The sequence below is a fragment of the Pan troglodytes genome, chromosome 4, assembly GCF_028858775.2.
Source record: "Pan troglodytes isolate AG18354 chromosome 4, NHGRI_mPanTro3-v2.0_pri, whole genome shotgun sequence".
Classification (NCBI taxonomy): Eukaryota; Metazoa; Chordata; class Mammalia; order Primates; family Hominidae; genus Pan; species Pan troglodytes.
Window position 1 is genome coordinate 148435768 of NC_072402.2, and position 23965 is coordinate 148459732.

The 23965-nt window shown below is 38.4% G+C and overlaps 1 protein-coding gene across 7 annotated transcripts in view; it reads right to left on the reverse strand.

Moving 5' to 3' along the window:
* Positions 1 to 1029: 1029 nt before the first annotated feature.
* DCTN4 (dynactin subunit 4) overlaps positions 1030 to 23965 on the reverse strand; it is a 50059-nt gene continuing 27123 nt past the window's right edge. For 3 of the 7 annotated variants that reach the window (XM_001167059.5, XM_016954069.3, XM_016954068.4), the window contains 9 exons: positions 23827 to 23847; positions 23357 to 23430; positions 22990 to 23102; positions 22577 to 22686; positions 15173 to 15246; positions 11985 to 12039; positions 10548 to 10655; positions 7844 to 7941; positions 1030 to 3649 (listed from right to left, as the gene is read on the reverse strand). In XM_001167059.5, coding sequence (XP_001167059.1) covers positions 3436 to 3649; positions 7844 to 7941; positions 10548 to 10655; positions 11985 to 12039; positions 15173 to 15246; positions 22577 to 22686; positions 22990 to 23102; positions 23357 to 23430; positions 23827 to 23847 — 867 coding nt within the window. In that variant the 3' untranslated portion in view covers positions 1030 to 3435. Of the gene's footprint in view, positions 3650 to 5713; positions 5891 to 6275; positions 7942 to 10547; positions 10656 to 11984; positions 12040 to 15172; positions 15247 to 22576; positions 22687 to 22989; positions 23103 to 23356; positions 23431 to 23826; positions 23848 to 23965 lie in introns of those variants that run through there. The other 4 variants (XM_016954067.3, XM_063811596.1, XM_063811595.1 and 1 more) reach the window with 2 other exon arrangements.

Consider the following 23965-nt stretch of genomic DNA (forward strand, 5'->3'; position numbering starts at 1 on the left):
CTGGAAGGTTGAATTAGGGTTTTTGTTTTTTTTTTTCCCTTGAGACGGAGTCTCGCTCTGCTGCCCAGGCTGGAGTGCCGTGGCGTGATCTTGGCTCACTGCAAGCTCCGCCTCCCAGGTTCACGCCATTCTCCTGCCTCAGCCTCGAGAGTAGCTGGGACTACAGGCGCCTGCCACCAGGCCCGGCTAATTTTTTTATTATTTTTAGTAGAGACGGGATTTCACCGTGTTAGCCAGGATGGTCTCGATCTCCTGACCTCGTGATCTATAGGTGTGAGACACCGCACCTGGCCATTTTTGTTTTTTAAAAAACTTTTACTTAAACAGAGACAAGGTCTTGTTAGGTTTTCCAGTCTTGTCTCAAACTCCTGGCCTCAAATGATCCTCTCACCTCGGCCTCCTAAAGCGCTGGGATTACAGGTGTGAGCGATCATGCCCAGTCAGAGTTAGAGGAGTTTTGCTGTACAGGGAGTGGAGAAATGGAGTGGCAGCTGAAGAGGAGAGTGAGGCCAATTTCTTTTTTAAGATGAGAGAAATCACATGCTGATGGAAAAGGGAAGGAGGGAGCTGCCGATGCTATCTGTGAATAGGTAAGAGGATGAGCTTGAGTGTTAAGAGGTGGGGCTGGGTTCCAACAGGAAGAGTATGAATAATTCATCTAAGTAAGAGGAGGGAAGGAAGAGTTATGAAGGTACAGATGAAGGTGGATGAGTGGCCACTGGTGGAGTCAGACCACTGTGTATATTGTAAAGGATATCTTTAGAAGCAATGACCCAGGATAAAAACTGGTAGAGGTCTAACGACATTTATATAATGGTTCTGTGAATATGTATATAAGAAGCTCAAAGCAACATCTACTTATATATTATGGTGAACTAACCTGCTAAGAGATTTTAGATTACTTCATTTAAGGAATGGAAGGGAGCATGCCCCACCAACTCTCTTAGCCAACTCTCTTAACTTCACGCTTGTCTTTTGGCTCTGAGCCATGCTACTTAGTATCTACATGAGAGCAAACAAAAGACACGCTCAAGCTTTGTCTGCTTTATTTCACTACATTAAGTTAAGCAATAAGGCAAAACAGTAACCTGTCATTCATAAAGATCAAGGAGTACCTCTCTGTCCCAAAAGGGACCAAAAAGGGTGTTTCTTCACAAATATGCATGACACTTAGCTCATTATGCTGATAAGCACTTCAAACAAAAGAAAAGGTCAGTAGGTGAATCAAGTAACAAATCCAAATTAACTTAGCCTAAGTTTCCAAAACTGTAGTTTCAAGTGCTAATGGGATCTAACTTTCCTGTGGTGGTGCATACTGACTAGCATTAAAATTTTTGCACCTCATCTAATATAAAAAAGGCAACAAATACAATTCCTAATTCACCAGCTGCAGGTATTGAATCATTTCTACGAACACACAGAATACTAGCTTGCACTAAAACCTATCTTGAGGAAACATTAAACCAATGGCTCTATTATTCTGCAAGTTAATTTGGCTTCTGAAGAAAAAAGTTTACGACCAAAGTGTTTTGTGTTTCTGTATATGGGAATGATGAGACCCATACTTCAACATTATTACTTTGGGGAATAAATACCAGCTACCTGCCATAAACGCATGACATGTGTGTAGTCTATGCAAACGTGTAAACATATGAAGCTATTCTCTACTCTATGCCCATTTCCTCCACTGGCAAATATGGAGCAGTGATTTCACGGTAGGCTCTAGCAGGTAGTGAAATAAAAATTTGAGACTCTGTGGGGTCACAAAAAAATGAAACTCTTTCTATAGTCTGCAAATCTGTAATTACCCATCCCCCTGCTCCAACTCCTAAGAGGCTAAATCTTATTATTACCATAATGTTAGAGATGAGTATTTTCCTTCTTACACTGCATCACATATATTACTCTGTAGGACTGTTTCATAAAATTGGCTTGACCTTTGTACAATTAGTACAATTTAGTGTCTTTTAGAGTACAATTTAGTGTCTTTTAAAAGCTTCCTAAATATTTAAAACATTTTCAAGGGAAGCTTACAAGGACTATGTCCCATCTGTATTCTACATTATAATGTTATCTTTAATTTTTTAAGACTTAAAACAAGACCAAGGTAAACAAAAAATCTGTATTTTCCTCAAGTCTCTTGGCCGCTTACTAACAATACTTTTACAGAAAACACGGTGCAGCTGGTGGTCTACTTTATCAAGTTTCATTTTAGAAAACATCATAGAAATTAAGGTTAGCAACCCAACTCCAGGATACCAAGTGAAAACAGCAAGTCTGCTGTTAGGCCAGAACTGTGGGCTACTTGCTGAACTATTTTATGGTTTACAATCAAAATGGTCTTATTTGACTCACCACATGACAAAAGTCTTAAACTTAGTAAGGGGGAAAGTTCTTAATATCCAGTTTTGGATTCAAGAGATTATAATAGTTAATTTCCCCTTCAAATCAATGGAAAGAATGCTAGTTGAGAATATTCTAAAAATCTAACCTTTAAAATGTTTTCTGCATTCCAGAAATGAACCTGTCCACTCAGGTTTTCTTTGGGTTCTTTTCCAGGTCCCAAACAGAACAACTTAACTGAGTTAAAGAGGCAGAACAGGGAAGGGGTAGGAAGTAAGACAAATAAAGATTGCCCCCCTGTGGCAGCATTAATCCCTGGGTATTGTGGCAATATTGAAAACGAATGGAATCTGCTACCCCCTTGACATGACATGTAATTGTTTGCTTCTCAAATTCTTCTTAAAAGATCCATATTTTACTGGGAAAAAAATTAAGAACAACTAATACGTGTCCTGTATTCACTTAGAAAAAGAGGGCAAATGAGAGTGCCTTAACAACTTCACAGGTTTTTCCAATCATCACAATACTAAAGATAAAGTGACAATTCAATTTTTCAGTTATATGGAAATCTATGGCAAAATGGCAGCCATTATGGCAATGAAGGGATATGTTTTAGACTGTTAGATGATATTTAACGGAATGCAGAAAGCAGTTGGTACATTGTGACCAATGCTGGATCGTTAACAGCAGGTCTACCTTTGGGTTACCATTTAAGTTTCATCTGTGACATTGTGATCCTTAGTGAGATCAGATCAAGAGACAGTACAGAGTTTCTCAGGTGGTAAATACAATGCCATTCCAAGGAACACCCATCCCCTTTCCTAGGATGGAATTATGCTGCTGTTACTCAATGTGCAGGGTTCAGTGAGGGAGACACAGACTTACTGGTGTCAACAGGGGTGAGAGCAAGAGCAACAGCAGCTACCCTGTGTTCCCAATGCCTTGCCTATGCTCCCACTTTCTTAGCAATAGAATTCCGTAGTGCATGGGTACATCGTTATAAACAAGGCCTAATGAAGCAGCAGCTTCCACATTTTAACGCAGGTTTACGGTGATACTGTCCCTTTGGGATCTGCCCTCCAGTGGAACCTTTTAAGGAAGAAGTGGGCCCAAGCTAAGTTCCACATGCTGGGTGAGCCAGATGACTTCTGTTCCCTGGTCACTTTCTTCAATGGGGCGAATGGGGGCTGCCAGGTTTTTAAAATCATGCTTCATCTTGAAGCACACGGTCACTTCACCCTCCTCACGCTGTGGTGTAACTTTGATGAAAATACCCACTTTGTTGGCCTTTCTGAAGGCTATAATGCTATGGAAAGAAAAAAAAGCAAGTATTAGGTAGATAAAAAAATCAGCCAAACCACTAAGACTTACAGTAAAAGTCTTTCACCTTATGCTTTCCTTCAGCACACACAGAAAACCTATAAACACTTTGTTCTTAACCTACCAAGTATTTTTTTGTTTTGTTTTGAGACACAGTCTCGCTCTGTCGCCCAGGCTGGAGTGCAATGGCTCCACCTTGGGTCACTGCAACCTCTGTTTCACGGGCTCAAGTAACTCTCCCATCTCAGCCTCCCGAGTAGCTGGGACTACAGGCATGCACCACCACACCTGGCTAGCTTTATATATTAATACGTATATTTTTTGGTGGAGATGGGGTTTCGCCACGTTGCCCAGGCTGGTCTCGAACACCATGGCTCAGGTGATCTGCTTGCCTTGGCCTCCAAAAGTGCTGGGATTACGGGCATAAGCCAACACGTTGGCCATATATTTTTCTATGAGCTTATACTTTTCTGCTTTTCGAACCAACACAGATGGTACACACTATTCCATAACTTGCTTTTTTTTAACTCTGTTTATCACAAACACCTTTTGACGCTGGTATATACAGATCATCTACAATCTATGTAATGGTTGCACAGTATTCAATTATGTGTTTACCATAATTGGCATATACTGAGGTTGCTGACAACTTTTCTCTATTATAAACAATGGTGCTGCAAACATCCCTTTACATTTACCTCTGTGCAAATGTAATATTTCTATAGAACATAGACTCATACCGTGGAAAGTTATTTATTTATTTATTTTTTTGAGATGGAGTCTCGCTCTGTCACCCAGGCTGGAGTGCAGTGGTGCAATCTTGGCTCACCGCAACCTCCGCCTCCTGGGTTCCAGCGATTCTCCTGCCTCGGCCTCCTGAGTAGCTGGGATTACAGGTGCACACCATCATGCCCAGCTAATTTTTATAATTTTAGTAGAGATGGGGTTTCACCACATTGGTCAGGCTGGTCTCGAACTCCTGATCTCAGGTGATCCACCCGCCTCGGCCTCCCAAAGTGCTGGGATCACAAGCATAAGCCAATGCACCCGGCCTTATTTTTATTTTTTAGAGCCAAGGTTTTGCTCTGTTACCCAGGCTGGAGAGCAGTGGCACGATCATAGTTCATGGTAGCCTTGACCTCCTAAGCTCAAACGATCCTTCTGCCTTGGCCTCCCAAAGTGCTGGGATTATAGGCATGAGCCACCATGCCTGGCCATACTGTGGGAAGTTTTAATAACTCAGTGCTTTAAGGAAAATTTTGGAACACCATAAATCAAGAATGTTTTCGTAAATAACTTATGTAATTAGGAATTTTAGCACAAAAATGTCTCTTCATTGAGGTTTGCATTTCAATTTCCCCTCATTTGTGCATACAGTTTATGCTTTAATAACTTAGTTTCTGAAAGTAAAAGGGCAATGAAATAAACAGAATTTGTCTACTACCCAAATGACATTCAGATACTCTAAGAAAGGTTACTGGGATTACATATTTACATATTTATACAGTGTTAGTTTCCAGAAATCTGAAAGTTCTATTAAATCTAATAATGTAAAATATAATTAATTCAGTTTTTAATTACTCTATAATGTAATCAGGCTGAAATCTGATATCTCAGACAATCATTCCAGAAGTATATCTTGGCTTAACAAATTTCTGTACCTAATTAATTTGAGGACCCACATAAAGCAAGGATTTGAGAGAACACATTTTGTACTGTACAACTCAGCACATTTTGTATTACAGTAACTAACCAGACCTTTGATTTGTATGAGTCATGTAAAAAATAATTCAAACAGTTTAAAATGGTAAAAAGAAAAACATCAGTCTTTCTTTTTATCCTTAATTTCCCAGGCAACCACTGATACCTGGGAAGCTTTTCCAAAACAAATTTGGATTTCTGGTCCCTAGCTAGACCTGCTAAAAAAAATCCTCTGGGGTTAGGGTCTGGAATGCTATCGAACAACAAAACAAAACAACACTTGACCTGGTGCTTTCTGAAGTTAACCCACGTTTGGTAATCACTAAACTAATCTCACCTTTGCCTTCACTTTATTTTTCTTTTCTTTTCTTTTTTTTTTTTTTTTGAGACGGAGTCTGGCTCTGTTGCCCAGGCTGGAGTGTAGTGGCGTGATCTGAGTTCACTGCAACCCCCGCCCCTAGGGTTCAAGTGATTCTCCCATCTCAGCCTCCCAAGAAGCTGGGATTACAGGCACGTGCCACCACGCCTGGCTAATTTTTGTATTTTTAGTACAGACAGGATTTCGCCATGTTGGCCAGGCTGGTCTCGAACTCCTGACCTCAAGTGATCTGCCTGCCTCAGCCTCCCAAAGTGCTGGGATTACAGGCATGAGCCACCACACCTGGCTTCACTTTATTTTTCTAACCCACCTTGTTATCTCTTCTAATATCTTGTTGAGAAAGCTTTTGATCATTCTGTCAAAAAACCGTAAATGGGCCAGGCATGGTGGCTCACACCTGTAATCCCAGCAGTTTGGGAGACCAAGTCGGGTGGATCACTTTAGGTCAGGAGTTCAAGACCAGCCTGGGCAACATGGCAAAACCCCATCTCTACTAAAAATACAAAAATTGGCCAGGCGTGGTGGCGCTTGCCTGTAATACAAGCTCCTCAAGAGGCTGAGGCAGGAGAACTGCTTGAACTCGGGAGGTGGAGGTTGCAGTGAGCAGGAGATCACGCCATTGCACTCCAGCCTGGGCGACAGAGACTCCTTCTCTAAAAACAAAACAAAGACTGTGAATGTTCCCTGTGCCAGTTTACTAAGCTATTATTTTTCAGCTCCAAGCGCACCTCTCTCAATTTTGCTTTGTGACACAGGATTCTGCTTGGACTGTATCTGCTGGATCGGATGGCTCTTTGTCAGGTTCTGTCAGTAGCGGGCTCTAAAGGGAGACTAGAAGTCTGGAGGAGGAAGGGTCTTGCTCTTCCTTTAGAGATTCCTGTTTGCTTGTGGTCCCTGTTCCCTGTGGCCATCACTCCAAAAATGTCTTTTTTTTTTTGAGACAGGGTATCACTCTGTTGCCCAGGCTGGAGTACAGTCACAATCACGGCTGACTGCAGCCTCAGCCTCCCGGGCTCAACTGATTCTCCCACCCTGGTATCCTGAGTAGCTGGGACTACAAGCATGCGCTGCTACACCTGGCTATTTTTAAAATTTTTTTGTAGAGACGGAGTCTTACTCTATTCCTAGGCTGGTTTCAAACTCCTGTGAAGCAATCCTCCTGCCTCAGCCTCCCAAAGTGTTGAGAATACAGGGGTAAGCCACCATGCCCGGCCCAGCAATGCTTCTTTACCCAGGAGGAAGTGGCAATAAGCAGTTGAAGTTTTCCAATTCTTGTATAATCATGCCACCCCTCCTTTGCCATCACGAGATGCCAGGACCACAGAAGCAGTGTTCCCCTTCAGCTCACTGGAGGCCTGAGTTTCAGCTACATGGAGCTCTTTGTTTAAGTTCTAAATTTTAATAATTCTAACTATTTCCCTTTGTTCCCTCCACCTAAGGGGTGGTAGCTGGCTCATCGAATAGCTATCTTTGAAATTTTATGCCCATGAAGTAGCATAAAATTGCTACTTCAGTGTTCTTTTTCACTTTTTAAGTTACACAAGTGAACAATTATTTATATTAAATCCTCTGTTCGAATCATTGAAATCATTCAGTCTACAGACTGAATTCTCTGATGGTCACAGTCCCCAGTTACTGGAAGGTTTGGTTCTTTTCAGTTATTAGATATGAGAGAGTAAAATCTATTAATTACTCCAAGGGGGTGGGGGTGGGGAACAAACCCAATGATCAATCTATAGGGACAGAATATTGTATCCTGTCCACAACCATTAAAATCATATAATTAAAAATTTTTTAACATGGGAAAATATATTCAAGTGAAAAAGGCTAAAAAACTGTATTTATAGAATGATCCCAATGAGGTGAGAAATATTTGGAAGGACAAATGCCAAAATGCTAATGGTGTTTATCTCTGGTGGTGGGATAATTTTATTTTCTTCTTCATGGTCTTATATATATTTCCCCAATTTTCTACAATAATTATTTTTAGAAACAGGAAGAAAAAAGTTATTTTAAAAAATCCAGACAAGAAAACTGGATATAAGTGGGCATTCTATTATCAGCCATTTGTTGTATGGGGATCACAAAAAGATCACTCACTCAGGATCGTCCTGAAAGTCTTGAGGTTCTGCCAACTCATCGTACTCTGCTGCTGCATCCTTGCCAGCTAAAACGAGCTCTTTGGGAGGCACCACCACCTGGAGAGCAACACAGAGAGGCCTGCCTGAGAAGGGACCAGTGTGACAGAATATAGCAAAGTACGACATTGATTTAGACAAATGGAAGCACACAGCAAGTTTCAGGAAACATATACTACTTCTATGGAGTTTATAAGAACAAAGGTTTTAAGAGAAAGCTAAGTTAGTACTTACTTCATGGGGTCTGCAATGAGGAACTGGGGAGAACATGGGGGCTTCAATTGTGTCTTTAATGTTTTATTTTATTATTTATTTTTTTGAGATGGAGTCTCACTCTGTCGCCCAGGCTAGAGTGCAAATGGCATGATCTCGGCTCACTGCAACCTCTGCCTCCTGGGTTCAAGCGATTCTCCTGCCTCAGCCTCATGAGTAGCTAGGACTACAGGTGCCCACCACCATGCCTGAATAATTTTTTGCAGTTTTAGTAGAGATGGGGTTTCACCATATTGGCCAAGCTGGTTTCGAACTCCTGCCCTCATGATCCACTTGCCTCGGCCTCCCAAACTGTTGGGATTACAGGCGTGAGCCACCGCGCCTAGCCCTAATGTTTAATTTCTTAAGGGGATGGGGAGAAATGGGTACTTGCCATATTATTCTTCATTTTTTTTGATAAATCTGAAACAGTCCATCATTAAGAACAACACAAAGGAGAAACACTGGTTCCAACACAATGTTTTTTGACATGGTACCAGCTGATTCCTGGTACCTGATACATAAACTTACATGAGATACTGGGTGATTATGGTCATGGAAAACAATTAGCATTCTTCAGACTTATGTTGTAATTAGGCCTCAACTTTGCTCTATCAGAGGTTAACAGTTAACAGTGTTGATCAAATTTCTAATTATAGATACAAATGTGGGAGGGGAGGTATAAAGAGAGCTTTATAAAGATATGCTGTGCTTATGCATCAGGTACTTATTTCTGTCTGTCTTAACTGGAGCTGCTTATTAGTGTTAATAAAAAAAGGAACGTCAGGGCACAGTGGCTCAGATCTGTAATCTCAGCACTTTGGGAGGCCGAGGAAGGTGGATCACAAGGTCAAGCGATTGAGACCATCCTGGCCAACAGGGTGAAACCCCGTCTCTACTAAAATACAAAAATTAGCCGGGCGTGGTGGCAGGCGCCTGTAATCCCAGCTACTTGGGAGGCTGAGGTAGGGGAATTGCTTGAAACTGGGAGGCGGAGAGTGCAGTGAGCTGAGACTGCGCCACTGCACTCCAGCCTGGCGACCGAGTGAGATTCCGTCTCAAAAAAAAAAAAGCAACAAGGACCAAATAAGTGAAATAAGTGTTATCTCTCTTTGGAGGTGATGCTAGTAAGTGAAATCATTAAAAAGCAGAAGAAAAAAAAAAAAAGAGGACAGAAATTCTCTAATATTATTTGAATAAGAACTAAAGATATAGGCATCTTTTTAAACCATTTCTATTATAAATATCATGCTGAATTATAAATTAGTAATAGATGATCTATAGAGAAAGGCTCTTGTTCTAAAATTTCAAGTACTAGAAGTAGCAAAATATAAAGAGAGGCCATATTACATCCATTCAACTCACACTGAGTCAAAATCACCCACTTTAACATTTAGTTATTTTGTTTTTTGAGATGGAGTCTCACCTCAGCCGCCCAGGCTGGAGTGCAGTGGCACGATCTCAGCTCACTGCAATCACCGTCTCCTGGGTTCAAGCGATTCTCCCATCTCAGCCTCCCCAGTAGTTGAGATTACAGGTACCTGCCATCATGCCCGGCTAATTTTTGTATTTTAGTAGAGATGGGTTTCACCATGTTGGCCAGGCTGGTCTTGAACTCCTGACCTTAGATGATCCACTCACCTCGGCCTCCCAAAGTGCTAGGATTACAGGCGTGAGCCACCAAGCCCAGACTAGTTAGTGCTATGTTATGTATACTCTTTGTAAGGTAGAGGTATCTAGAGGAGGCATACCAGCTTCTAAATGATTTTAAACGTATCATTTCTAAAAGGAAATGATATTTCACAAGTGTTGAAGAATGAATGTATGAGAGACTGAAGGGGCATGTATGTTAGGGGAGTCAGGATAGGAAGAAGGCATGCTAAGTAAAATGAATAGCATACACAATTCTCCGGTGTCAAAGTTTATAACCCATTGGATCTGTCTGGATCACAACCACTAATATGTACGATTCAGGGAATGCTAAATTTGAGGATCTGAAGGAAGACCACACTGGAAGAACAGAGAAGTAATGTCATTAAGGAGCTCTTATGCTATGCCAAAAATCTGGACTTCATCTCAGTCAAGAGCAATGCTAAATGACCAGCATGCACAGAGTTAGATTTTAGAAGTATTGCCCTGGTGGCAAGAGAGAAGAAATGGGTTGAAACAGAGGTGGTGGTATAAAAATAGCAAGGTCATTTAGGAAGTTATTGTCACTGTCCAGGTAAGAAACGATGAGACCTTCAAATAGGGCAGTGTGTTTCAGGATAAAGTAAAAAAATTTAGGAGGTGGAATCAAAAGAACTTGCTGACTAGATGTGGAAAGGAGAGAGTGTGGAGTCTTTTAAGCCAGGTCAAACGAGGACACTCCAGGGAAAGTGTGGGTCAGTCAGGCTGAGGCAAAATGCTCCTACCTTAGCAGTGCTGTTGATATCATCAGGGTCCCCCTCCTCACACTCCAAGAGAGTCACATGGGTGAGGTTCTCAACTGGATTCGTAAGAGTCAGGAGGACCTGGCTCTCCTGGGGAATAGGAAACACATCTCTCAGACATTCGCCACTTTCTTAGCTGCTATACCGAATATTTCGCAAAATTACCATCCCCGCCATTACTCCTGGGCAATGACGCCCTACTTATACCTCTACATCACTGTATTCTCTACGTGCTTACTGATCCCTGTTCTATTATCTATATGTTAGACCAAATACTCTCTGGAGTTGCTATTTCACTGAGGAAATGGGACAGATTCCACTGAAAGGGCCAGTTACTAGATCCAGAAATTGAGGAATGTTCATTATCTAAGTGAAGTTAAAACTCTTGTCTCACCCACAGGCTGCCACTTAAGGACTGAAAAGGAGGCCCTCATAAATAAAATATGGGAGCCACAGGCCAGTCAGATGCATGAACAGAGCAAAAATGGCACACCAAGACTACAAAAACTTTTTTAAATTTTTATTATTTATTTATTTTCGAGACAAGGTCTCACTCTGTTGCCCAGGCTGGAGTGCAGTGGCATGATCATGGCTCACTGCAGCCTCAACCTCCTGGGCTCAGGTGATCCTCCCATCTCAGCCTCCTGAGTAGCTGGGACCACAGGTGTGCACCACCACACCTGGCAAATTTTTTGTATTTTTTGTAGAGATGGGGTTTCCCCATGTTGCCCAGGCTGGTCTTGACCTCCTGGACCCAAGCAATCTACTTATCTTGGCCTCCCAAAGTGCTGGGATTACAGGTATGAGCCACCGTGCCCGACCTTATAAAAACTTAAGACTTCTTGAACTGTGATAATTTGTCCTTGTTTGGTACCCTCTCTAGATAAGCAAAACAAATCTTTCAAATGAAGGCCCATGTAATAAATATTTGTGTTTTCAGGAGCAGCATGAAAGAAAAGAGTTAAAGAGTTTGCTGCAGAATATTCTACAATTCACTGGGTGTGTGTGTGGAAGGAAGGGGAGTAGATGAGGACTCCAAGGAAGAGAAGGGCTGTGGTATATAAATCTAACTGAATCCTAGTACCTGAAACATAACAAACAGGAGATCGAAGAGAATCTCTAGGCTGGAGAAGAAGAAAAGATGCCTGTGGGATCCAACATTCTCTCCTTTCTTTTCCCCACCTATAATTTCACCTTAACATAATGTGCACCCTGCTCCTTCTCCCTACTTTTCATCAAAGATGCTGTTGTCAAGAATCTCAGTGTCAACAAATTTAGTCTTTATTATCCCAAACTGTCTTCTTTTCTATCCCTTGCTCACTGGATCCTGTGCCAAATACACACACAGCCACCCACATACACATATACACACATCACTGATCAATCCTTTTTCTTCCTGTTAATGAGCAAGGTACTAACCTTCATGTAGCGAAGGTTGGGAATTGACATGATTCTCACTTCTGGAATATAATTGCTGTGCATAAATAAAAAATGCATTAATGTTCATTGGAGTCTCTTAAAATTATTATTATTTTTTAAAGCTAGTGCAGTACATAAAGGATTTCATGTTAATTAGAATATATCAGAAAAAAATAATTTTAATGAACCATATCATCACAGTAAGAACTTAAGAAAAGACATAAGACCAAACTGGTATGAGTTCTTTCTGAAATCTTACGTATATTTCTAGTTGAAACTGCCCAGGCCCCAGATTAGCATTTACATATCAAGATATTGCTTTGTAATGACTAAGGCAAGATATTTATCTCCTTGTGCCTTGGTTTTCCCAATTCTAAAATGAGGAAAACAATGGTATCTTTCACTTGAGGTTATTGTGAAGAATACATGCAAGAATGCTTTTGAAAAGTGCTTGGAACAAAGCTCACATAAATGTTCATTATTGTGCATACATTAACGTAATACGAAATCTATTGCAGAAACACTAAAAGTGGGGGGAAAAGTACATCTTAGAATCAGATATTTAAACTTTAAACGAGCTATTTTTCATGGTGACCAGCAGGATTACCTAAGTAACTTAACAGGAATTTAAGAAACTTTTGTCTTCCTGAATCTCAAAAAACACACACACACACAAAAGCAACAACAATAAAAAGAAATTTAAAGACCCCACTTCTAAGAATTTGAATTCAGTAGGTCTGAGGTTTGATACCAGAGCTCTGTATTTTTTTTTTTTTTTTTGAGACAGGGTCTTGCTGTCACCCAGGCTGGAGTGTAACGGCACAATCATGACTCACTGAAGCCTCGACCCCCCAGGCTCAAGTGACATTCCCACCTCAGCCTCCCAAGTAGCTTGGAGTACAGGTGTGTGCCACCATGCTCAGCTAATTTTTGATTTTTTGTACAGATGAGGACTCACTGTGTTGCCCAGGCTGGGCTTGAACTCCTAAGGCTCAAGCGATCCTCCTGCCTTGGCTTCCCCAAATGTTGAGATTACAGGCATGAGCCAAACACCTGGCCTCAGAGCATCTGTATTAAGATAGCCAGGCAATTCTAAAATGATGTCAGAAAAAAATCACTTTTTCTCAAAGCAAGCTTAAGAAATTGATGCTAAGTACAGGCTGCCATTCAGGGTTTCTGTAATGAGTATAATTCTTAAGAAAGGAGTTCATCCCAGACTTCACAAGTGCCATTTCTGTAGGTCTCTAACCAATCATGTATTAAGAGTAGTTAGGAAAATGAACATATTTTATGGTGAGTTACAAGGCATTTGCAAACATAATTACTCATTTGATTCTTTTCAAGAATCCCAAGAGGAAGACATTATTCCCATTTCAGAGACGAGGGAAATATGTTTAGGCAAAAACAGTAAGTGACACACCCTCTTCCTGGCCCTCCTAGCTCCTTCTAACTCACTAGACATGCACTTCCCAACCTTTTTGTTTCCTAATACTTATTTTTAATTGCTGCATAATATTCTACAGTACAAGTTATCTCAATTTAACCAACTATTTCCTTGTTAATGGTTAATCAGTTTGACACTGATTAACTTTTGGTTAAACTGTTTGCAGCTTTTCGCCATTAATATATTCTAAAACACACCTTTGGAAATGCATCTTTATATATTGGTGACTTTGTTTCTACAGAATATATCCCTGAAACAGTACTGTTGGGTTAAAAGGTCTATGTAATTTGTTTTGATATTTCCAGACCACTCTCCAAAAAGACTAGCAATTCAAGATCCCACCAACAATGTGTGCAAGTATGTGTTTACCCACATTCTCATGAGCACTAGATGCTAATTACCTTTTAAAACTTTTCCTATCAAATCTTAGTTTCTTTCCATATACAGTGTATCTTCTGGCCATTTGAAATTCCTTTTCCATAAGCTACCTGTTCAAATCCCTTGTTCCACATTCCACTTTACTGCCTCCCTCTATTTTTATCTTTTCAATTTCTGGGAATTCTCTATGCCTGGGATATTAAACTTTTGTTTGTCACGACTGCCGAATATTCTTTCTTGCTTTACTATTTGTCTCAGGACTTTGTTGCTAATTTTGTCTTAAAAAATTTTTTTTTTCCTGAGAGAGAGAGTCCTGCTCCACTGTCTAGGCTGGAGTGCTGTGGGACAATCATAGCTTACTGCAGCCTTGACTTCCTGGGCTCAAGGGGTCCTCTCACCTCAGCCTCCCAAGTAGCTAGGACTACAGGTGCATGCCACTACACCTGGCTGATTTTAAAAATTTTTTGTAGAGATGGGGTCTTACTATGTTGTCCAGGCTGGTCTTTAACTCATGGGCTCAAGTGATCCTCCTGACTCAGGCTTCCGAAGTGCTGGGATCACAAGTGTGAGCCACTGCACCTGGCTTTAATTTCATCTTTTATAACCACTATTTCTTTTTGCTAAGGTCAAAGGTGTTTCTTTTCTTTTAATGGCTTCTGGGTTTCCTGTCTTGCTAAAGAAGGGCTCTCTTACTCCAAAGCTAGACAATACTTTCCTAATTTGTGAAAATATTTTTGTTTGCCAGGTAATTTAAAAAATTTATGTATTAGAAAAGTATGATGAGATATGAAAAGTTTACATTTAATTAGATGAACACTGGGTAAGTTTTAAGTGGCAGTATTTGTCTCTAATTAGGACCATTCAGATAGCCTGATAGGTAGTTTTTATACACGAAATTCTCTTCTACTCACAAGTCCCAGAGAGTTAACACTAACTTAATCACTTTCATTCCAGTCAACGAAGTGTTATAACACAGGTAAGTAAAATGAACACTGTTACAGGGATACTCTTCAATCAGCTATACTTCATTATTTTTTAATTTTTTTTGAAGGATTATTCCCAAACTCAGATACTTTATAATTTGTAATGATGACTAGTGACTTTCCACCAAATAATCAACATACCTTGTTGCTCCAGATCATACTGGGACACTGTGTCCCTGATCCCAATACCCCTGAATCTATTTATCTTAAACTTCATGGCATGTAACTAAATTAAAAACCTAAACAGGAACAGAATGTCAAGATTATTTTGATGTAATTTTTTTTTTTTTAGGCCAAGAGTAAACACACTTCATACTGGGGAAGAAGAATAAACCAAAATAACTCAAAACAGTAACTGAAAACACCAATCCCAAAATACTTACACAGCGACCAGCTGGATTTTGAATTTGATTGACGTTGGGTTAAATTCTGGCTTGCTCAAATTATGTTCACATTTCTAAAAAGAAAACAAATATAACACGTATTAGAAGACAACAACACACTTTGTTGATCCATAGAGCTGCTAAATTCAGAAGGACAGCATTTATGAGAATTTTGTTTTGTTTTGTTCTGCTATAAGACCATATGTTTTTGAATAGTGTATAGCAGCCAAAGTTTATAAAAGATGTTCGCACTTCCTGATATGTGCAACCCCACTATCCAATATTATTATACCTCTGTGGTACTTAAAAACTACTAAAATAACACATACTGAGTACGTACTGTATTTGCTAAACAACGTGCTCACTGGTTTAACTGGATTTAAATATCACATCAACTTTATGAGCTAGGTATAGGTATTACATTAAGGTTGCCATATTATAGATGATCAAAATGGTATACAGGAAGGGTAAGTAACCTGTCCAACTTCACAGAGCCAATAAAAATGGACACTGGGATTTAAATCTAGGTAGTAAAATTCCAGATCCTATGCTTTAAAGTACAGTAACAATGATTACTTTTGAGATAGGGTATCACTCTGTTACCCAGGCTGGAGTGCAGTGGCACAATCAAAGCTCACTACAGCCTCCAACTCCTGGGCTCAAGTAATCTTCCTGCCTTGGCCTCCCAAAGTGCTGGGATTACAGGCATGAGCCACTGCACTAGGACAGTAATAATTATTTACTACTTTCTTAAATACATACTACATATACCTGGTTAAAAATTTTTTTAACAGAACAAAAAAGGTGTCCAGTGTAAAGATTACCCATTATCTGTCTGTCCCCTTGTTTTCTCCAGATAGCCTATGCACACAAAAGTACAAGCATACATCACCTTGCTTTTTTCACAATAACACAAAAGGGAACATTTTATATTTATTCTCTTGCTTTTTTCATTTATTCTATCTTGGAATTAATTCCATTTCAGTACATATAGAGAGGCCTCTGTGTCCCACTGTAACAACTTCTATAACTTACATAAGATAGAAATTGATGGACATTCAGGATGTTTCCATTATTTTGCTACTGTAAGTAATGCAGCAATGAGTGTTCTTGTACATGAATCATTTCCTAAGTGTCTAAGTATCTATAAGACAATTTCCTAAGAGTAGATCAAAGGGTGTATGCATTTGCTATTTTAATGGATACTGAAATATAACTGACTGATGATTATGAAACGATATTCCACTGCAGTTAATTTTTTTTTTTCATTTTCTCATTGCAGTTTTAATGTACATTTCCCTGATTAGTGTATAAATTTGAATATCTTTCATATTTATTGGCTATTGGGATTTCCTCTGCCGTAACTTGGATGTTAGAATCTACTGGTTATTTTTATTTCCTTGTTGATTTGCTGATATTAACAATAGATTTTAATCTCTTGTTAATAATATACCTTGCAAACTACTCTTCTCAGTCTGTGGCTTATCTTTTCATTTCTTTATGGGTTTTCTTTGGCATGAGGGTACAAGTTTTACTTTTAATGAAGTAAAATATGTAACTTCACATTACAGTTTGTGCTTATTTGTATTACTTATGAAACATTTCCCTACCCAGAAGTCATGAAGGTATTCTCCTCTATTTCCTTCTAGAAGTTTGGCTCTTCAGATTTCCAATGTTCCTGAAATTAACTTCTATGTAAGGTGAGGTAGCAACCCAATTTTATTTTCTTCCATATAATCACTTGACCTAGCAAAATGTAATTGCCTATTCTTTCCCCAATGATCTACAATGCCATATTTAGCATATAACAAATTTTCTCATATGCGTGGGTCTACGTCTGCATACATATAGACACGCTTTTTTTTGTTTATATGTACATTTGTACTTTCCCTCCTTTTTTATACAGAAAAAGTGCATACCTACCATGCACTTTGCTTTTTGCATTTAAAAATGTATCCCAGGCTGGGTGCAGTGGCTCACGCCTGTAATCCCAGCACTTTGGGAGGCTGAGGCGGGCGGACCACGAGGTCAGGAGATTGAGACCATCCTGGCTAACACGGTGAAACCCCATCTCTACTAAAAGTACAAAAAAATTAGCCAGGCATAGTGGCGGGCGCCTGTAGTCCCAGCTACACGGGAGGCTGAGGCAGGAGAATGGCGTGAACCTGGGAGGTGGAGCTTGCAGTGAGCCGAGATCACGCCACTGCACTCCAGCATGAGCAACAGAGTGAGACTCCGTCTCAAAAAAAAAAAAAAAAAAAAGTATCCCATATTAACACATTCTTTTAAATAAATTTATAGTACTCATTGTGTGGATATACTATAATCTCTGCATATTTTGGTTTGTATTTGTGGAGGTGCAAGGTAGATTCCTAAAAGTGAAGTTGATGAGACAAAAGGTAACTTTACTTTTGGTAGGTATTACTATATTAATGGTGCATTATATAACCATATTTATATAAATTTATATCAATTTAATTTATATATAACTATTTCCATTACTAATCTTTTTTAAGAAATCAACTTCTGATTCTGTTGCCCTTTTGTATTTTGGTTTCTTAATTTACTGTATTTTATATTAATTTATTGTATTTTATTTTGGTTTCTTAATTTATTAACACCTGTTCTCTTTGGACTTTGCTGTTTTTTTTCTAACTTCTTGAAATGGGTGCTGACATCGCTAATCTTTTAATATTTCTTCTTTTCTAATATATACTGTATAGCTAAGCACAGCCTTAGTTGTATCCTGCAAGTTTTGCTATAAAGAAATTACTGATTCCTAACTTAACTACGTTGTGATCAAATAATATACTTTAATAATTTCATCTTCCAGCTGACAGCCTCAGCAAGAGAAAGCATAGGGACTCCAATGGCAGCAGCAGCATGTGCAAAGAAACGATCATGAAAGTTGGTAGACAATATTGGATGGGTGCCCCAGGTCTCTCCAAGCTGGCTATTTATTATATTTTGTTATTTAAAACAAACCTATATTTATTTATTTTTTGAGACAAGTTTTGCTCTTGTTGCCCAGGCTGGAGTACAATGGGGCAATCTTGGCTCACTGCAACCTCCGCCTCCTGGGTTCAACCAATTCTCCTGCCTCAGCCTCCCAACAAACCTATATTTTAAGCAGAATTAAAAAAAAAATAAGCTGGTATAAGGCTATATGACTTTTGATCAAACCAACGAGATGCAGGGCTTCTAAATATAAGGGATCATCTGAAATGAATGTTGTTTGAAATAACTGTCTAATTTTGAGAGTTCCAGTATTTATGTGAAAATTTAACAATTTTTAAAGAAGTCCTTGGAAATTGGTATTGACAGTAAATCTCCTTAAAATAGAATTTTAAAGCTTTCAACACACTGGAACTCTCCCCGGCTTTGGACCAACCCCACAACTGAGCGGAGCCACCTCCTCGAGACATGCATTGCTCTGCTGCTGGATACTCTAACAGCTTGAACAAGGGAGCTCACTTAAGAAGAGATATTGTGTAGTTTAAAACACATTAGTTTGTATAAAATAACTTCTCATAAATTTCTCATAAATTAAAGCTGCAGTACAATTCACTTAGTGGTTAGGCCAATCCTCCCCGCTATTATCCTTGCTTTGCTATAAATCACCATTAAAAACCATTATAATGTTTTTAATAGTATCAGCTGGCACTTAAATATTTTTGGAGTGAAAATTATTCCTAAAGTTATACATGACTCCCACAAAAATACAGTTTTATCATATTAAAGAGACCTGTACTGATTTGCCAAAATTCCGCAACTTAGCAAAGGTATTACCTTCCTTGTATTTGTACTTTGTGATATAGTGTGCTGTACCGTGGGCGGGTTATGTTAACTGAAAAAATAGTCATTACCCAAGTTTTGCAGCACTCTAAACTTAAGCAGAAGAACAGCTGTTCACATCTTACAAATGCCATGTGTCAAAATCATGGTTTTGTAATTGCTAAGGTACGGTATGTCAGGTTATTTGAAAACAATTACTTTTTGAAGTAATTGTGACCACAAAGCATCATTTTTACATGAAAAGCTGTCTGTCATTTGAAATTATGCAAATGATGTCTTGACCTGAAGCACAAACCCCAGGTACTTAATGTTTTTAATAATATGGTGCCACTGCAGGGGTTAGGGGCGGTGGGGAAGAACAAGGCTAATGGCGGGGAGGATTGGCCTAACTAACCACTAAGTGAATTGTACCGCAGCTTTGATTTATGAGACATCCTTATCTGGGATATTTGAGGGCAGCTGCAAACTAAAAACAATCCAGTAAATGTACTTTGTTTATATTTTGTATCAGGCAATTATCAACTGCTAAATAATAGCTTTCATATTTGCAACTGTTGCATACAGAGTACTTTTGCTAAAAGGTGATTAGCTCTTGCCTTTAATTTTACAGTGCTTAATGTGATAAACTTCCAGTCATGTTTCCTATAAAAGAGACCATTTAATATATGTATATAAACCACAGTAATAGTATAACATACTATTTTAAAATTATTTTTTTCTACTTAAAATATTTAATTTTAGGCTTCTTAGGACATTTCTAAAGCAGATTAAACCCAATAAGCTTCCTGATGATTTTTTTGTAATTGGAGATAGTTTTTTCAACTGAAATAACATTTCAGCTAAATAAAGCATTTTAAAATATTGATATTTGATTAAAAAATTGCCTTGTATAATTTCTGTAAATTAGATTTGTTCTGAAAAAGGTATAATGCCCTAATGTTAAAAGATTTTAAACAAATCCTTATCCTTTGATTTTTAAAACTCTGATCTAATGATAAAATTCTATAAATTTTCATTTTCCAGTGCAGTTAGGTAGCAAAATAGCTGGTAATTCATAACTTTTACCTATTAAAATATAAACACACAACAAGCAAAGGTATTTAAGAGTACTAAATGGAAATAAAGTGTTCAAAAGAGAAAGTCTTGTGTTATTGAGCATCTTAGCCTATTTATTATTATAAAGTATAAGTGTGACTTAAATCTTTTCTTGTTAATAAAAACTTTCTTTTAACTGAAAAAGAATTTCATCTTCTGAAAAATGTTCACACTTACTTTATAATAACCCAGTATATAATCAACCTTTATAAGTGTTCTGTGTGTACTTCAAAAGAATGCATATATTCTGCAGACATTGGGTACAGTGGTCTATATATGCCCATTTGGTCAAGTTTGCTAGATAAATTGTCCAAATGTTCTATATTCTTACTGATTTTCATCTATTTGTTCTCTCGGTTACTGAGAGAAGTATGTCAAAATTTCCCAAAATGATTTGTCCATTTATGTAATTTTCTCAAATGTCGCTTTATATATTTTGAGTCTATTATTCAGTGCACATGACTTTAGACGGTTATATCTTCTTTGTAAATTGAATCTTTTTTTTAAACAAATTATCCCTCTTTTAAAAAAATTAGTGTTTGTCCAATATTTTTCCCACTTCTCTCTACTTTCAACTTTTCTGAGTTCTCATGTTTGTGCTTCTTGTAATAAGCATATAGATGGATCACTGCAATTTGCTTTATTATTTAGACTGACAATGTTTGTCTTTTAATGGAAGCATTTAGTTCATTGGTATTTAATGTAAATACTGATACATCTGGATTTTAATCTACTATCTTACCACACGCAATCTTTTTTTTTTTTTTTTTAACAGACAGGGTCTTGCTTCGTCACCCAGGATGGAGTGCAGTGGTGTGATTACTGCTCACAGCAGCCTCAACTTCCTGGGCTCAAGCAATTCTCCTGCCTCAGCCTCCTGACTTGCTGGGACTACAAGTGTGTGAACCACCACACTGGCCTTTTTTTTTTTTTTTTTTTTTTTTTTTTTTGGTAGAGACAGGGTCTCACTATGTTGCCTAGGCTGATCTCAAACTCCTGGGCTCAAGTGATCTTCCTGCCTTGGCCTCTCAAAGTGTTGTGATTACAGGCATGAGCCCAGGCTTTCTATCTGAACTACCAATTCAATGTTCCTTTGCCCCTTCTTTTTCTTTCTTTTTATAAAGGTTTTGCATTATAGAAATTTTCTAACGTGTACAAAAATATAGAATGGTATTACAAATCTCTAGGTACCCATCACCCAACTTCAACAATTATCAACTTCGGAATATATATGCAGGACTTGAATCTATGCTCTCAGGTTAAACAAACAAAAAGAATCAGCAACTTGTTATCAAAAATTAGCAACAATGGTCAATCTTGTTTCATTTATACTCTTACCCATTCCTCATCCCTCATTATTTTGCAACAAATATCAGAGACCAAGTCATTTCCTCCATAAATATTTCTGTATGTATCTCCAAAAGATAAAGACATTAAAAAACAAACAAACAAAGTACTATCATTATTCCTAAAAAAGAAAAAAATATTTTTTTTTTTTTTTTTTTTTTAAGAGACAGGGTCTTTCTGTGTTGCCTAGGCTGGAGTGCAGTCGCTATTCACAGGCACCATCATCACACACTACAGTCTCAAACTCCTCAGGCTCAAGGGATTCTCCTGCCTCAGCTTCCAGAGTAGCTGGGACTACAAGTGCATGTCACTGTGCCCTGCCCAATAGTTTTTTAATAGCATTGAAAATGCTACCAGTGTTTAAATTTTCTCAAAGATTTCACAAATTTTTCTTTCCTTCTTTCCTCTTTCCCTTCTTCCCTCCTCCCCTGGGCCCTTTCTTTCTGTTTTGTTTGAATCCGAATCTACGTAAAATCTATACATTGTGTTTGGTAAACTTTTAAGTCTCTTCTAATCTAGAGAATGATTAAGTAACATTAGCCACTAGCGACATGTGGTTATTTAAATGAAATTAAAGACTGACTCAGTACCTCAGCTGCACTATCACATTTCATGTGCTCAAGAGCCACATGTGCCTAGTGGCTATCATGTGGGACTGTACAGACACAGAATACTTCCATCACCATAGAAAGTTCTGTTGGATAGTACTCCTCTAAAAGGTTTCTTTTCCATTTTGTTTTTACAATTTATTTATTGAAGAAACTCTGTCATTTGTTCTGTAGATTACCAGAGCCTGGATTTTGCCGATTTTTCTTGCTTTCTTTTAAATTGATTATTTTTTATTGGTCCTCCCTGAGCCTGAACACTAGCCTAAAAGTTACACACTCTTTCACTATTCTTTTAGGGGTTAACCCTATGTACTTAACCTTCAGATACTTCATTTTCTACATTTGTAAAACAGGTTTAACAGTAGTACCTACCTCACAGAGTTGTAAGAGCTGTTTATATTGAAAGCATTTAAAATAGTGCCTGGCAATTAGTATGTTCTCTACAAGTATTATCTGTATTTAATACATTCCAAAGGTTTTGACATTAGTCAGACACCAGCCACATTTATTTTTGCTTTCCTCTTGTACAAATGGTCAGTCTACAGAATGGAATACTTACACGGCAGCGCAGGGACCGTTTGATCAGAAGATGTTTGTGGCGAGGATAGAGCTGTGAAGCACAGACTGGCTGGAAGTCAGGCTGTAACAGACGCTGCTGAAGGGTGGTTACTAGAAAGAAAGGCAGAAAACAGGCTTAGTTTACAGTGACTTTCAAAATCAGACTTTTATGTACCAGTAATTACACGAAGCATTACTGCCTTTACGAACAGTGTTGTTCATAAAAATGAAAATATAGAAAGTTGACATTTTAGATTTCAAACAATTACCTCTATTACAGCTGTTTTATTTTCTATATATTGTTTTTACTACTAACAACTATTCCATTAAAAATCTCAAATCACTAGGTACATAAATAACAAAAACAGAATTAGATGTAGACTAGAAACAAAGTAGAAAAACACAGAAAATTACCCTCTGTTAAATTTACTGGTCTTGTATAATAGTCTTCAGGTAGAGGTTCCACTTCATCCACAGCCTGAGCTGGCTCAATCTTTATCTCTTTCTGGTCCTCTCCTTCTTTAAGGCTGAAAAATTAAAAAAACAAAACAAAACAAAAGAGTAATTTCTCACGGATCCACCTGATTATCCTCAGTCTATGATATCAATAATTGAAGTATTCCTCTGTCATAGAATATCTGTATAGCGTAGGTCTTTTCTAAGTATGAGAATCTTCTTTTCCATTGACAACTGTGTGTGTGTGTGTGTTTTAATCTCATTTATTTGATATTCGTTTTGATACCTGCTGTTCTCCTCAAAGTCATTTCATGTCTAAACTTACGAAAGTCCGGCAAGGGTACTGATGGATGCACCAGCTCGTGGTCGCTGAAGCCTGGTTCCAAGACCATATTTGTCCTAAACAAAGTTCAGAAATTCCTATTAGAAAGTCCACTTTTACACACCCTATTTATCAAAAGAAAGAATTTTGGGTAGGATAGCATGAGAAGCTCAGGGAAATAAGCAAAAAAAAAGCTAATCTAAAGGCTTCTTTTAAAGAAAGCAATTTGTAGCCCCACATCATTATTCTATTCTTAAAATAATAACAGCACTAAACATGGAGATTGAAACTACATTAATACAGTAAAAATGAACCAAATGTGAGCTTCTGCTAGTAATCTAAAAGTATCTAAGCTACGGCTCAGGCAAGAACTATGTGGAGTGTCTAAGATACACAACAGACGTCTTCCTGGAACACCAGTGGTCATCTGCTAACTTCTTCAGGGTCAGCAAGAATCATAAAGGAGAACTTACCACTACATGAATAGTATGTTGCTGTAGAGCCCCAAAATAGCAGCAGGTTGCAACAGAGACAAAAAATGCAGCGTAAGATAGAAGCAAACGCATATAGCAGGCAGGTTATATGGGAAAATTGGAAGAATAATTCATTTAA